The 15906-nt window shown below is 40.2% G+C and overlaps 1 protein-coding gene across 2 annotated transcripts in view; it reads left to right on the top strand.

The window, feature by feature from the left end:
* Positions 1 to 15906, top strand: part of cfap20dc (CFAP20 domain containing) — a 43767-nt gene that overhangs the window by 27408 nt on the left and 453 nt on the right. For both annotated transcript variants that reach the window (XM_033627512.2, XM_078168971.1), the window contains 3 exons: positions 2055 to 2294; positions 8801 to 8862; positions 15121 to 15215. In XM_033627512.2, coding sequence (XP_033483403.1) covers positions 2055 to 2294; positions 8801 to 8862; positions 15121 to 15215 — 397 coding nt within the window. The remainder of the gene's footprint in view (positions 1 to 2054; positions 2295 to 8800; positions 8863 to 15120; positions 15216 to 15906) is intronic.

A 15906-nucleotide genomic window follows, 5' to 3' on the forward strand; every position in this document is an offset into this window, starting at 1 on the left:
TCAGGCTCTGGTGGTATTCTGTCTGGCTGCCTCTCTTTGCTCAGAGTAATGTGTGATCACTGCTGATTTGGACAGCTAAGGAGGACTTGTGAAAAAGTTTGTAATGCCGTGCTGCAAAGGATCAGACTACAGTCTGTTACAAATTGAGGTTGGCCGCTGCTCCAGTTGAAAAGATCCAGGATCAGAGGATAGTCAACTGGAGCGATCACAAGGCCTGAAGGGAGATCTGTCACTTGGCTGTTGCTTTCTGCATTTACGCAACTCACTGCTGAGACATGTCCCAGCATCCTTCATCAGTGCGGCTCTTGACTACTGATTTGTGCCAGCTCCAGCAGGCAGCATGCAGTGAAGGCTTTGACTGAAAGGTTGTCAGAGAAATATGACAAGGAGTTTGTTTCCCTCCCTGTAGCCTTGGTTTATTGACTGCCATTGATTCAACACCAGGGCAACACCAGGCACAAATCAAGTTAGCATAGCACTCTCTTAAATCAATAGATCCACTGTTAAAAGACATTTCCTCAGAGGATCAAAACAAAGAATTATGTCCTGTCAGGGGCTGCCGTCTGCTGGTTTGAGATTTACTCTACTTTGTTGGTTGCACAAAACATTGTATCAACTCCGTGAATTGAGTGTGTGTGTGTGTGTGTGTGACTGTGACCAATTTATTTATCAAATGTTTATATGTATAGTGACAAGAATGTAACAAAACGATAACGGCATTTATGGCTAAGGCGTATTAGCAATGCTGTCCCTAAGCCTGTCAAGATAATAACGTATATTTCGATAAATTGTGCAGCCCTACACTAACCTTAACCCATTCGTATACATTAGAATGTCAGCAACATTTTAGCCAGCATGATGCCAGAATAAACAGCAGGGTTTTCCTGACCATTTTGAGACTTGGGCGCAGCGTTTTTCCATTGGTTTCCTCTCCATCCCTGCCTACTTGCACCAGTCCAAAGAAAAATTACACTTCAAAGACAACACAGTGTAGCCTGCAGCTGCAATTTTGGAGCTGAACACACAAAGTTCTGATAATCATTAGCTTTCCAACCCCTGGCAACAAGCCAAAAAGTCTGTTGTTTGTGGTTTTACCCTCCAGCAACTTCATCCTCCACTTCAAAAATCAACTAGCAAACTGCCCAGCTCCCAGGCCGTTCATCTCCAGCAGCCGACTGCACACCAGGTGAATTATAGCTAATTTTGGGCTACACCTGTAAAGGTGCTATCATTTTATATATACTTTCTTGTATAAATTTACTGGTGTTAAATAATTTTTAAAAATCTTAAATTTTTTTTTTTCATATTTCAATGTCTGAATATTTTTAAGAGTCAAATGTTCATTGCTCTTTAAAAAGAGTGTACTTACATTGTTAGATTTTTAAATTATCATTATATTAGTTGCACAAAATGTTCTCAAAATTATAAAATTAAATCATTTATTGTATTTATTTCTAGGATCTGGAACACACCGTCCAACAAAAGTAGTTATTGTGAGGTCTGCTTCCTAGATTGGCTTTTAAAATACACAAACTCAACAATAAATACTTGCATTAAGAACACAAAACTCAGAGCTCTATACGACTACATGGCTGATCCCTCTTCAAAAACTATTTCAGTTTGAGTTTATAATGATCCCTGTCAGGACCCAGTTTGAATTCTGCACGTAAGGAATTCCACATGCTGATCCTCTGAATAGAAAAAGGTGTTTGTCCAATTGAGGATTTACTTTAAGGGCACCTTACAGTTCCCGCTGGATGCTCCACAAGCCTGAATCTCTAAGTGGAACTACAAGGTCACTGAGCACCTGAGGAGCCTGATTATGTAGGAGTTTATAGATGAGTTTAAGATGAGCAAATTTAATAAATTGATGAAAGCTTAACATAATTAATTTCTGAAGAATGTGGCATTGATGTGAGTTTTTAATTGCTTGATTGTATATCATTATAAGACATACGTATTGTTATTATGTTGCCTGTGACCAAGAGTTTACTTAGCGTAAGGCACTGTCTTCATGATTGCTCCCAAATAATTAATTTCTGATCATTTTAAAGGAAGAGGAAGAAGACGAAAACACACTGAAGCCTGTTGACTCCAGCTTACACCTGCTTAGCAGTCTCCGAATGCATGGGGATGATGATGATGACGAGCTTCGAATGCTGGCAAGTCTAAAAAGGGAGCAGGAGGAAGATGAATGTAGAGCCTCAGGCCTCAGTGCATCTCAGATCCACCAGTGTAACGTCAGTATCAGCATGAGCAGCGACGACGCCTCTACCTGGACCCACGTCTCCATGGTCTGTACTGTATCATCCTCCGCTACTCTTGATCTTTTATTGCTGATTCTTCGCTAACGAGCAACACTCATGTGCGGCTCATCTGCTATTTACAATCATTAGCACGTTGTCCCTCTCTCCAACTCCTGTCTGGAATAATTTTTCCGACCCTAGTTGATCCTCACCCTTGTTAATTTACATTTCAAGCCCCCATCTTATGCCACCGTGAAGTGCTAATGCACCTCTTTCTTCAGCGTGTTTTCTGCATTACAAAAGATTATGGAGATAGAAACACATTAATTGGCCTCTTACCGCTTTTAAAAGCACACAGGCATAATATCCACGCTTCCCCCCAGTGACTAAAAATTATTTAGGTCATTTGAAATGATCTTTTTAGAATTCAAAGATGGTATAGTTTGCTCTTGGTGACTGAAGGTCATTTAGATCTATGGTCCATTAGCATAAGCACATTGCACTTTATGAAGGGAGAACACTGCCCTGTCTGGCCCTACTGGGTCCACTGTAGGATCCCCAGTGAATGCAGTCATGACAGATGCTGGTGTTATAGGCCTGTTACCACTTCTGTACATGCAGGTATCCATAAATACACTGAGATTCAAGCAGAGCACAATGCATAGCGGTATTACCGCAGGGATCCCGTGTTTTTTTTTGTAGAGGACACGATGATGTGGCCACCAATAAAAACATGTACCTTTGGACCATATAGTAGGAACAATTTCCATGGGGACTGGATTATATTTACATTTGACTTGATCAAACCCCGAAGTGTTGTTTTTCGAATCAGCTGCAGTGCTTTACAATTCTAAATACATATGGCAACAGCACCACCATCAGCATATCAAGAAAATGCTTTGCCAATAAAGACAGAGGAAGAGACATAAAGAAAGACATAAAGTACTTTTGGTCACATATGAACTTTAAAGGACCTAAAAAGTGTCTGAGAAAGATAAAAACAAGAGATGCTTTGGGGACCTAGGAAGAGAATAGTCACTGTCTGGGGCTGTGACTCCTCCACTAGAACTGACAAGCCGTTTCTTGTCCCTGGATGCTGTGATTCGAGTGGCCCTGCTGTTGCCATCTATGCTGTTGGCTGCTTCTGTCTCTGTTGCTGAAGCTACTCCACCAGCCCTGACGTAACTTCACCCCCAGGCGATTGTATGCTGTGCTACGGTTACTAGGTTGAATACAAAAGAATCACCTTGTAGATTGTATGATTGTGTCAATCGAGATGTCAGACACCATAATACGTGGTTCCAGTTTTGATACGTATTCTCTCTGTGAGCATATGGCTGAGGTAAGAACTGTCATGTCAGAGTCGGACCATGATGTGTGATTACTGCTACAGATGGCAGATTGAAGAAAGAAAACACTCAAAAAAGTTAAATCTCCAACCAAAATCTTTTTGTATAGAATACTCGGCCCCCTCTTGGCTCGAAAAGTGGCAGGTTTTTTCCTTCACGGTGAATTTGTCAGTCACAACGAATTCCAGTGGAGATGTTGAATAGTTAGTGCTGACGGGAAGGTGACCCATCAAATACATTTTGTGATGGGATGAAAAGGTTTATTAAAAGTTTCAACCATGTCACTTTCACAACTCATTAGTAATGAGAGCAGAGAGAGGGACTAAATCCAATTTCAATGTTTTAACTAAACTAAAAGACAGAATCTGCACCTTAAAAGTGTCACTAGATAATTATCAGATTTGCTTTTCATTTGAAGATGATGAGACAGTTGTTCTGCCGTTTAAAATTCTCAGCTTTCCCCTTGCTTATTCATTCAGAGCAACACAGTCAGTGTTCTAAAAAAAAGAGTTCAGTAATTGTACAGTTAAACAACTCTTTACATAAATCAATACATGTCCTGTCCTTTGCTTATCACATCTAAACAAGTTATATCCAGTAACACTTGTGTCCTCATTTGAACACTGGGACTGAGCCAGGTTTCTCTGGGGATAAAAAAACATCTGGTGTGTAGCTTCACTAAATAACACATGTACAAAATCCAATTTTGGAAGCAAGCTCCTTATGTTTAGGTTGACACCAAGATATTTCTTAAAATCAAGGGAAATTTAAAAGTAATATTAGGAGGGAGAGTAGTCATATGTCTGACAGTCACTAATGTAATTCTGCTTGGCCTGCAATTCTGCTCAATACAGTATGAATTAATAACAGGCAGTGTTGGGGTCAATAATAAAAAAACTAATGTCTTGTTACTTTTGAAAGGAGTAATGCGTTATTTTACTTCTTATTTTACCTGTATGAATGTATTCCGTACACTACTCGTTACATTACTTTTGCATTACTTTGCAACATGGCTTGGGATGCATTGTCATGTAGTTGCAAGTTAACAATAATATGATGTTAAACCTAACATATGCCCACATATCACCACAAAACAAGGCTCAGGAGAATCAAGATGGCACTGCAGTAGGCTATTACTGCTACAAAATGACACTATGGGCCCTATTTAGATGGTCTAAAGCGGACGGCGGAGGGCACATAATCCATGTCGCAAGTGTCATTGCTATTTAGATGCAGGCGCAGTTGTCATTTTCACGCCCCACGTCCTTGTCGTCTAACTAGCAAATGAACTTGCACTTCTCTGGGTGTGTTGGTCTAAAAATGAGGAGTGAGGTCTAAAAATGAGGAGTGGTCAGGTGCAGTCATGGCGCATTGCTAGTTAGATGACGTAAAAAGCAAATGCGCCAGTGACCAACAAAAACCTGGTCTAAAGTCAACGGCGCAGTATTTCACTGTTAAACAAGTTAGTAATATGCGTCTGTAGGCGGGTGCATAACACGCGTGCACTCTGCTCAGAGACACACAGAGCAGCCACACATATGCAAAAGATAACAAATAAAAATATGATTACAGTGTGAAAGGTTATTATTGTGCACATTAAGATATTTATCAGAAACACGTCTTAATGGTCAGTCATTAATCAGAATGATCTAATCGCAGTAATAATGATCATCATAATTTGTAATAATAACAAATTAAATTGTGAAATTATCTAACCAATCAATCATTTTTTTGATTGAAAACCAAAGCCCACACATTGCATTTATTTTAACATGTTATACTAGGTTACATTATATACTAGGCTACATTATATTATATTATTATATTGTTATCTGAATGTAGAGAGGACACACATGCAAATAAGAGGCAGAACACAGCTCTAGGAAACATGTGAAAACAATTAACAAACGTGGGTGGGGGAGAAAACGCTGAACAGGTCCTAGCTGCAGGATCAGCACCTTGGGGAGCTCCGCAGCAGTCCTGACAGCTGTGCTCTGTTATATGATGAAAACAGGTTTGAATAATATTCCACAGATATTTAGTAAGATCTTTCTTGTATTAGTGATCCCATGCCTGCTTTACCTCAGGGATCTTGGGTGCCTGTCTGCTGTCCCCGTAGATCTGGTTCTGACGAGCCTCCTGCCTCACCTCCCGCACGAGGAGATCCGTCTCCTCAGCTGTAAAAGGCTCACTCTTTCCAGTTGGTAGGTCTGCAATCTAACTAGCTCTCCGCCATGCGCTCCAATCGCGCCTCTTTTAAAGGGAATGAGAGGTGACACTCTGATTGGCTTATTAAATGATATGCCCAGAACACACCCATGACTATTTCACAGAGTAAGTCCAACCCTTTTAGACTCTCCGCCATGGCGCACAGTCTAAAAACGCGCTGTCTAACTAGCAATTGACTGGGACACGCCCATGCACCTCACGCCTAAATAGGGCCCTAAATCAGTATATAAAAGAGGCTGGCCTTCCTAACCCCGCATAGTACATATAATAATTGCCTCAAAATTATATATTAATAGGCCTAAATAAAATAATATAAGAGATTAGCCTTGCTAACGCCGTAGGATGATGGAGGACTAAAAAGGAAACACATTTAAATACCATATGAACTGCAATTAATAGGCCAAACACACTCAAACAAACTCATCTGAGTAGCTCGCTCACCAAACCATGGCTTTATAATAGACCAGTCCAGCTTATTTAACATGTTTATCACTAATACAGTGGTTATACCTCATGAGGAGATCCTCAAATAGTTTCTCCTAGGAGTCAGCACAAGACTGTGAAGGCTGAAGAGCCTCGCCATGGGGGCACTGGCCAGTGTCGCTGTTGTTGGTACGTTTTAAGATTTTTTCCTGTCTGCCCATTATGCAGATAATTGAAGAACTTAAGTTCCTTCTCTTGTCACCATCACAGGTCATCCTAGGCCATCTGGGACAGGAGGGGAAGGGTTAGACAATCGGTCATTTTTTATTTTAGTTTTTTTTCTGGGGTTTTAACAAACAGAAAATAATTTACTATTAATACTTTGAAAAGAAACTAGATAAAAATTTGATCACAATAAAACTAAGGTCCCCAAGTAATACCATAATTGTTTGACTATTAACTGTGATGTGATAACTGAATTTAAAATAGTTATGTGTTACATTACTGTGTTACTGACAAATGTGATGTGACTGTACAGTAACCACCCAGCACTGATAATGGACTAGAATTTACTGAGGAAAAAGCAGGAAAGCAGCCTCTAAAGTGGAGCTGATCCATCAGCAATCACCTGGAAACTGTTGATAAATAAGGCAGTAAGATGGATGTTAAAAAGAAATGATCTGGCACCAGCACTGTTTGGTGGAACATCACTGCCAGACAGGTCTGTGCAGCCCAGAAATGCTGTGCGGTGAGGTTTTACAAACAAATGTTTTGAACCAAAGGTTTCTGCTGAGTTTTATGTCTCCATAACAGAGGGCAGGCAAAGAGCCAGAGATGATAGATCGCCTAACAGCGATGCTGATCAGAGACAAGCAGAGCTTTTTTAGGTTTTCTGATTGTTGTGGCATCGTTTGACCCAGCGTGCAGGATAACAGATGATGCACAGCGGTGGATATGTAGGAGGGGAGGGATAGTGCGGCTTGAGCACTGGGATAACTAAATGTTTGAGCATCAGTCAAGGAGACTGGTCAAACAATAGCTTTAAGAACCAAAATAGAGGTTGGATGGTGTTAGGGAACTAGGTGTAGCCATAACTGGTGTGTAGTGACCTTTTAGCCAAGACCTATCCTGTGTTTTTCTGGGAGGCTGTACAGCACGTAGTGCTTCTGCAGCTACGGGCAGCCAGTTCTGTTGTGTTCACTCACTAACCACATTTTGCTGTTGAATTTAAGAAGCTATCAAAATAAGTAATGTACTTCTGTTAGCAGCAGATGTACTTCTAATTCTTTTGGACCTCTGCGTTCCCTTTGATTCTGTAGTTCATGCAAGTTTAAATGACCATTCGAGGCACTGGGTTTTCATATTACAGACAGAGTGCAGAAATGGTTCAGCTCCTAGTACCTCCCCAAAAGAATTTTCTCCATCACCCAACAGGTAACTCATCATCATCAGTACATATTACCTGCAGAATTCCACCGGGGACAATTTTAGGTCCTGTGTTATTTTTAGAAGAGGATTACATAAAGAAGGCACTGGAGCGCACACATAGCTAAAATTTACTTAAGGAATGCAAGGACTACATCCTCAGCACGACTGCTTCTTCATCATGTATTGTAATAGCTTTTAAACAGGCACTAGACTTAAATAGCCTCCTGAGGCTATAATATGGTCTTTAGCTTTGACAAGATGGAGAGGGTAATGCACTTGTGTTTCTTACAGCTGAATATTACTGTATATATACATAATGTGAAACCATTCTTATCTCCTGCCTCCAAGTCTCTTCAACTCGCAGCTCACAAAGAACTTAGCTGTCAGTGTTTTAACCACAATCACAAATACAACCCAGCTCCAGTCCTTTGTTAGAGTAGAGTCAAATTTACATTTCTGAACACAATATAAGATTTTACTGATCCCTTGATCTTGGTTTCTTCACCCTTCACTGTTCACCCATGTTTTCTGTGTCTTGCTGCACTCTCCATTTCTTCCTTTGTGTTTCTTCTCTTGCTGTTTGCCAGAAAGGCAGTGATCTTTCATACATGCCAGTGAAACGGCACACAACATAGAAGAGGGCTTTTTGTCTTGACAGGCTGCATAATCATTTCCATAAACTGTAGAAGCTTAAAGCTTAATTTGTGGTGGTATTAAGGTTTGTGGGAAAATTGTCCTTGTCTAGCGTGTGCTCGGTAGGGCAACGCTGTTGATGTGAGCTTCTAGATTTCAATGAGGCATTGTATGTCCACAAAAGATGTATTGCTCCCTTTGACAGTTTATCTGTCATAAAATACACAATTTCAGTTGACAATCATTTGTCAAGCAATAAACCTTGAATAGTAGTAGGTCATTCTGAACCTAAAAAACATTTTCAGTCTTCAAGTGCTGTAGGTGTACGCCATATTCTTTGTATGCCTGATAGATCACTCAGTGGTCTTTTAAATTTAATGGGGATAAGTGCATACTGATATTAATTTTTGTAAACATTTTATAAGTACTTGAGTTATGAGTACATGTGCTTTTAACACAACCATTTACTTTTTCCTTTTATGACTGATCCAGCCAGCTAATCAGGGTCACCACTATCAGAAGGAAATGAATCCCCTCCTGCAGTCAAACCCCAGGTAAGCAGGCATGTGCTGCACATTACTTACTTTGCTGAGCTCCAGAATTGTACACTTACAATAAAATGTACACCACAACCTACCCTAACCCTAACCCTAACCCAAAATTGTACACTTACAATAAAATGTACACCACAGGACAAGGTCAACATAGACTAGAAGTGCAAGCAAAACTCTCATGATGGTTACACACATATTTAAGTGCATTACACTACATGTATGTTGTGCATTAAGGTAAGGCTAGGAATAGAGTCATTTTCTCCATGACAAAACTGACATGCTGTTTACAGACAACTAACTTCCTCAAGTACTGGCTTGTTATTAACTAAGTAAAAGTATTAATAGTTGAGGGAGTACAATTTCCAACCCAATCAAAAGACAAAAATGTTGGCTTTACACATTTCTGCAATCCACAGATTACATTTCGACAACGCTGTGGTTAATGTGTGGTAAGGTTTGGGTACAAAAACAACTTGGTTATGGTCAGGAAAAGATTGTGATTTGGCTTAAAATACCTGTTTAGGGGGGCACAATCCCCATTGGAAAAGGAGTAATGTCTTGGTAAGGAACAGTTGCTTTTAATGCCACTATGCCAACAGGAAAAACTACTTCATACCTAAAAAGCCTCTGAAACACAGTGATAGGTCGCTACAAAACACCTACTCTTGGTGCCTAAAAACATTTTCCAACAAAAAGAAATGCACGTAAGCCATGTGCTGGTGGTAGTAGTGAAGGAAGCGGTCTTAGGCAGTCCTTGTAAGGAGGCAGGTTGGGGCAGTGGATGGGTCACAAAACACAGGACTTTCCCCAGGAGACCAGGTTCGGAACCCTGTGTACTTTGAGTCATTTGAAGGTACATCCTCATCATGTTTCTTTTCCTAAACTTAACCTCTATAACTTTATATTAACTATGTAACCTTACGTTAACTACATAATGTTATCCGTGGGGTGCTAAGACAATCTATTATGTGCGCATTTTCGTAAGATATCGTATGTACAAGGATTTGTTGCTGGTTTCGTTGTTTGTTGGTCTCCAACAGTGGTCTGCAGCTTGGCAGACATCTCACCAAGGGGTAATGCCATCCACCATCCCCTCCACCTCCCAGTGATAAAGTCAGCTGAGCTCATTTGCTATGTCGCTTTAAAAAAACGTTGATATAATTGGTACAAAACGTACAAATGTAACATATTCTTGGTTTGCAGAAACATACAAAGCCAACATTTTCTTCTGGTGACTGAGCTGCACTTTCATGTATTGTCAGACGGAAAATGGCCTGTGTTTATATTTGGCTGCTTGCACATGAAACTCACCCTGAAAGCCATAATCAGATGGTAACCAGTGACTGTAGAATTAAGGCTAAATGTCAACTGTCAGATAGATATGCAAACTGGGGCTTATCTTGCACACAGATGAGTCTGAATAAATTGAGAGGGTGCCAGGTACTGTAGTTTTCTTCTCCCTTAACTGCTGTTGTCATTTTCACAAGTGCAGATAATTACTCACTTATTATTGTGCTTGTCAGATTCATCACTGGCAACTTTTTCTTTTGACACTTTTTATCTTCTAGATAATTAATGTTGGAAAGTTTTTTGGTTCAGTTCAGTCCTTGAAGATCAAAAGCAAGGGTTAGACTCACCATTTAGCTCTGCCTCTCAGCAGTCATACAAGGAGAAATCCATCATTGATGAAGCAAAGGCCAACTTGTGCATGGCAGAAGCTTCAGTAGTTCATAATGCAAAGCAGCCACGAGTCATGTTCCACCTCGTTTTATCTGCCTACAGGACAAAACCCGAGTAAAGTTCTAACCTCAAAAAGAAAACACATTGATGAATGGGCTTATATTACTGGAGGAGGCAGAATAATTTACAACCACTATTATTTGGGAGGGTGCATCCAGAGTCAACTTCGGGCTCACATGATGCTAAGGAGAACACATTATGTAGCCTAGAAAACCCCCAAATAATGTACAAGTTGAAAAAGTGAAAGGAGAAAAAGTTTGAACATCAGAAAAGGTGAATTCCAACACCTCATCTGAAAATATGCTCCGTCGTGTGTTGAACATTACGGATTGTTGTTACAGAGCATTGAATATCTGTGAGTGGAATCTTTTCTTTACATAAAGTTAAATGGGCTTTGTAGTTTTCAAGGCCAGATGAAATAGAATTATGAAGAGCATAACCCTAATTGACATTTCAGTGTGATCTGTGTTTTTATGTTCCTTCGAGGGAAGATAGCTCAGATTTAAAGCTGGAGTCACCTAGCTCTTGTAGGCAAGTTTAATATGATGAATCAGAGGAACGAGGCAGAAGAAACTCTTCAATACTGTCATTAATAATACACTGTCACATGTTACCATCGGGAGCATATTACAGCATATAGTGCAATCTCTGGGCAGTGTCTTAAGGCTTACATGCACTGTATATCCATCTCACCACCCCACCATGGCAACAGTATGGATGGCACCCTTGGTTCCCCTCGGAGGGTTCTGGAGACCCCGCATCACCCCGCTGAGCCCCGTCTCTGCACATCTCCATCTCTTTGTGGGTGTACACAACCATGCGGCGTGTTTCAAAACAAGACAAAGGCGTTGCATCATAGGTCCGCTACTCAAATTATGCAACCACCTCCTCTCCAACACTTTTGATTTATTGATGAAAAGCGAGAGGTAGCCTGTTGTGAACATGTGTGGACGCCCATGCATTTAGATACTTTAATATTTCAGTGCTGACAAGTTTCGGGGGGCTCTTTAAATATTCAGTGAGGTTATGCTGTTTGATTGAATGTCCGTTGAACTGAATATTGCTATTGACACCTCAAACATACTCCCTGACTCACACTAGCACTACAGCATCTGCAGCTGTACTTCTGAAATTAGACTTTGAAGCAAGCCTCGATTTACATATCGAAGAACAGCTGCACAGGATTTGTCGTTGTTTTCGCTCCTTTTCTTATAGGCCTTGCATTCTGAGGCACCCTTACAGTGAATTCTATCATGGTATTATTTGAGCATCTTGGCATCACTGCAAGGCTTCCTCGCTGTTGAGAGCTACAGTTTTCTTGACAGCTAAAAATGCTCCTGTTGCTGTGCTTCATGTTGCCAGGGCTTTTCTAGCATTTTTTTTTAACATGTTTCTCTTTGCGTGTGATACTTGTGTCTGCCTTTGGCGAGCATGCCAAATGTGAAACCACAAATCAGGCCGTCACAGAGACCTTGAATAGCAATTCAGTTGTTTCTACAATAAAGACAATTGTGAAATTCGGTACAATTGCCAGGATGTCAGACAGACAGACAGACAGACAGAGTTGTCTTGACACTGTTTCACTGGAAGATATTTGGAAAGCTTAATTTCAATATACTTCACTGCTGCGCAAAAACAGTGTACTCACTCAAATTTAATCAAACTAATTTATTCCCTTTATCACAGGTTCTTCCGTATCTGGATTATAATGACTTGAAAATCTAAGAATTTAATCACTCTCGCCAAGTTCCTTTTTAACAATTTGAAGTCCAATTTGCAGCTCTGTAGCAGAGGCCTTTGTCCTTGAAAATTGCTTCCATTAACTTTTGTACTATGTTACTGCCTATCACACAGTCAAAGGGGTGTTAGAGTGGGGTAAATGCCTTTGTTAGAAAGAAAAGTCAGAGCCTCAGTAGAGATAATGTACTTGATCACTTTAAAGGCAGGAGGTTAAAATGAAGAAATTTCTAATTCAGGCTTTAATGCACAGAAAGATGAGATATAATGCTTTTTGCTTAAACATGCACGTGTCGCCCTACTTCAGATGGTATTTAATTGAAAGCTGTGAATTCTACTTCTTACTATTTCATACAGTTGTTACCACATCGCTTATTTGACATGTTATTGAACATTTCTTTAAGGGAGTGTTGTCATTTTTGGTATTTTTACTTCACTGGTGCATTTAGTTCCAGACACCATATTACTAAAAGCACGTTATGCATCCATTAAAACCAACATCTTGTTAAAGGGATAGTTCACCACAAAATCAATACATATTTTTCCTCTTACCTGTAGTGCTATTAATCAGAGGTGTCACAGTGTACTGGTATTGATGATAACTGTCATATTTAAAAATGAAATATTTATATCATGGTAATACTACATAAATGATAATATCATATAAATAATTCAGCGCCTCTTAAATCATTTGCGTTTCTGCCGTTATGTCTCCCCTCACCCCAACACCATCTGGCCTTTTTACTCTCCATTAGGCGTAAGTGCTCTTTTTGTATGATTTTGCACAGTTATGGTTACAGACTCTATCTCCACCTCCTTACACTTGTATTTTAAGAGTAATTAATTTGCCATAAAGGAGACAAAACGCACAAAAAAGTTGAAGATAAATTTGACTCACAGCATTATTATTTTTTTATGCCTCAGCGCTGGCGATAGCCGTGAGGTACAACGATCCGTCCATCTAGTTCTTGTGACGCTGATATCTAAAGGGAATTTCTTCAAATTTGGCAATGACATGATTAGATTTTGGTGGTTAAAGTACAAGGTTACTGTGACCTTGCATCCATCTTATTCTTGTGAACACAAGAACGCCTTGAGGAAATTTCTTCAAATTCGGCACAAACATTTAGTTGGACTCAAGGATGAACTGATTAGATTTTTGTGGTCAAAGGTCAGTATGACCTCAGTTTTTTTAGGTTATAAATCAAGAATTTATACACTAGTTATGACAAAGTTTTACACAAATATCTAATAGGATACAGTGATGACATTTTATATCCAAAAGGTCAAATGATAATGTTCTGCATGAAACACTTTCTGGCTGCTATTCAGCGTCATATCTCAGGAACAGAAGGGGAGACATTTGGTCAGATACTGGATTGGTGACAGTAATCTTGGGTGTCCACCTTGAAACTGTGCTGATTGTACTGATCTTCTGTGCTGCCGCGGGGTAGGATGATTGTAAAGCATCAACGTTTTAAAAAATCGAGGCTTCTCTGCAGCATCATTCATACTTGAAACACTGTCTATTGTCATGGCTACATATGAGTCTGGACAGAAATGGATGTAAACTGTAACTGCAGTTTGACTGGTTTTCAGAGGTGTGCAACTGGGTTTTTTTTGTCTGCTCAGTCGATGAGATGTCTTACTTCCCTCCAGTATAATGGAACCAAAAGGCACTCAGCTTGTGGTGCTCAAAGCGCCAAAAAAATACATTTGAAAAACTCAACAGCAATGTATCTGTCCAGAAATCATGACTCAGTTACACAAGATAATCCACAGACCTTGTTGTGAGTAGTTTCATGTAGGAACTATTTTCTTTCTACCGAACTACACCTGCCACCTCACAGATGGACACGTGCATCTACTGCTAGCTCACCTAGCTATTAATGTTTACATCTCACGTTGTCACAAGCATGTACAAGTAGACATCTCTATCGCCGATATCTCCAACGACCAACATGATAAACTGTCCCTTTTAGGGACTAGCATTATAAATGTTTTGAATGTAGCCTTCTGAAAGTATTAACATGTCATGATTTTACCGTAGTGAACATACTATAACGCCATTCGTGAACGTACTCTGTTTTCAGAGAGACTAACATTATCAATCGTTGGTAATGAACGTTTGAATTGCCTGCTGTCAGCTGAATGTTGTACAGAATAAGATGATAGTATCTCATTAAATATGCCATGATTTGCACTTATGAGATGTTATGTCCAGAGGCAAAAGATGTAAATGGATAATTGTGCAGCTGATGTATAGCCTAAAATTATTATGAATTCTGTTTAACAAATGAATCTTGCAGCGCTTCCAAGTGATATTTCATCCTGTGGCATTTCTCTTCCTCTAATCTGTTGCTCTGTGCTAAAAGAGCAGTGTTGCACTTTACTGGAAAATGATTGATGTATGGTTGTAGCCTCTGTCGCTCTCAGACGGGGGAAGATAAACTCATTTAGAGAGAAAGGAAGTCCTGCTCTCGCAGACACGGGCAAGGTTAAGACCCCTACTCTGGGCCAGAATGTGGACACTTGGAAATCACAGCTTGAGTCAGAATCTAATAAATGATCCTTCAGGTAAAACTGTAAAGCGGCGAGGCTAAGTGTGCAGGAGAAGTGGCTCAAGGACAACAGAGGCTTAGACTGGCTTCTGAGAGCACACGATGATGGGACTTCATTGTTAAAATGTCATATGGAGGCAATTTGATGTGCACGGTATAGGAAGGTGTGTCTAATGGCATGTGTTGTCATGACTGTGTGCTTTTATGGTCTTTTCCCCAGGGAGTGGATGGACGTGCTCAGCCCTCCCATTATGCCTCCCAGCCAGCGGAGAAGGTCAGGCAACACATGGAACAATTTGGAAGATATAATCGCAGGTACAGTAATATTAATTTTGGTCTTTTGCCCGTAGACACCCTTTTATGTCCTCTAAAGTCAGACAGACAGCAAACAACACAATACCTTAACATTAACCACACTAATTGCGCAAATGCATCGAACTAATGGAAACATCTGCCGGTGTCAAAGCCTCCACCCAAAGACTGCACTCAACATGGTGGGAAAGCGTGTGAAACTGTATCTAATTAAGGGTAAAAACCCACGAGAGTGGAGCTCTCTGTCCTCCACATAACTCCATAGGTCAAAAGAGACAGGCTCATTACAGGTCTGTACCCTCAAGACCCATCGACAAGGTTAATTGATGAAACCTTTTCAGTTTACAACATCATTTTTAAACCTCTTACACAATGTGTCTTATAATTAGTTTTCATTATCGTCGCCGAAGTTCTGATAAGATAAAATGTTCCTCCTGGAGCATCCCATAACCTTTTTAGCATTTAACTGCCTGTCAATTTAACAGCTAAATTCTCGTGCTTTAAAGTAGTGGGGATTACAGGGAATCTCTTTACAGCTTCATAATGTGGTACAGGGTCTGGGTGTCTTAGGTCTTGATTGATGAGAAAAAAAATGGCAGCGACAGAAAACTTTTAAATCCACCCGAGTCTGAAGGTCACCTCACCATGAACGCTCCTCATTTCATTCCAGTAACAGCTGATAGAGTAGGCCCTT

Source organism: Epinephelus lanceolatus, chromosome 1 (assembly GCF_041903045.1).
Source record: "Epinephelus lanceolatus isolate andai-2023 chromosome 1, ASM4190304v1, whole genome shotgun sequence".
Classification (NCBI taxonomy): domain Eukaryota; kingdom Metazoa; phylum Chordata; class Actinopteri; order Perciformes; family Serranidae; genus Epinephelus; species Epinephelus lanceolatus.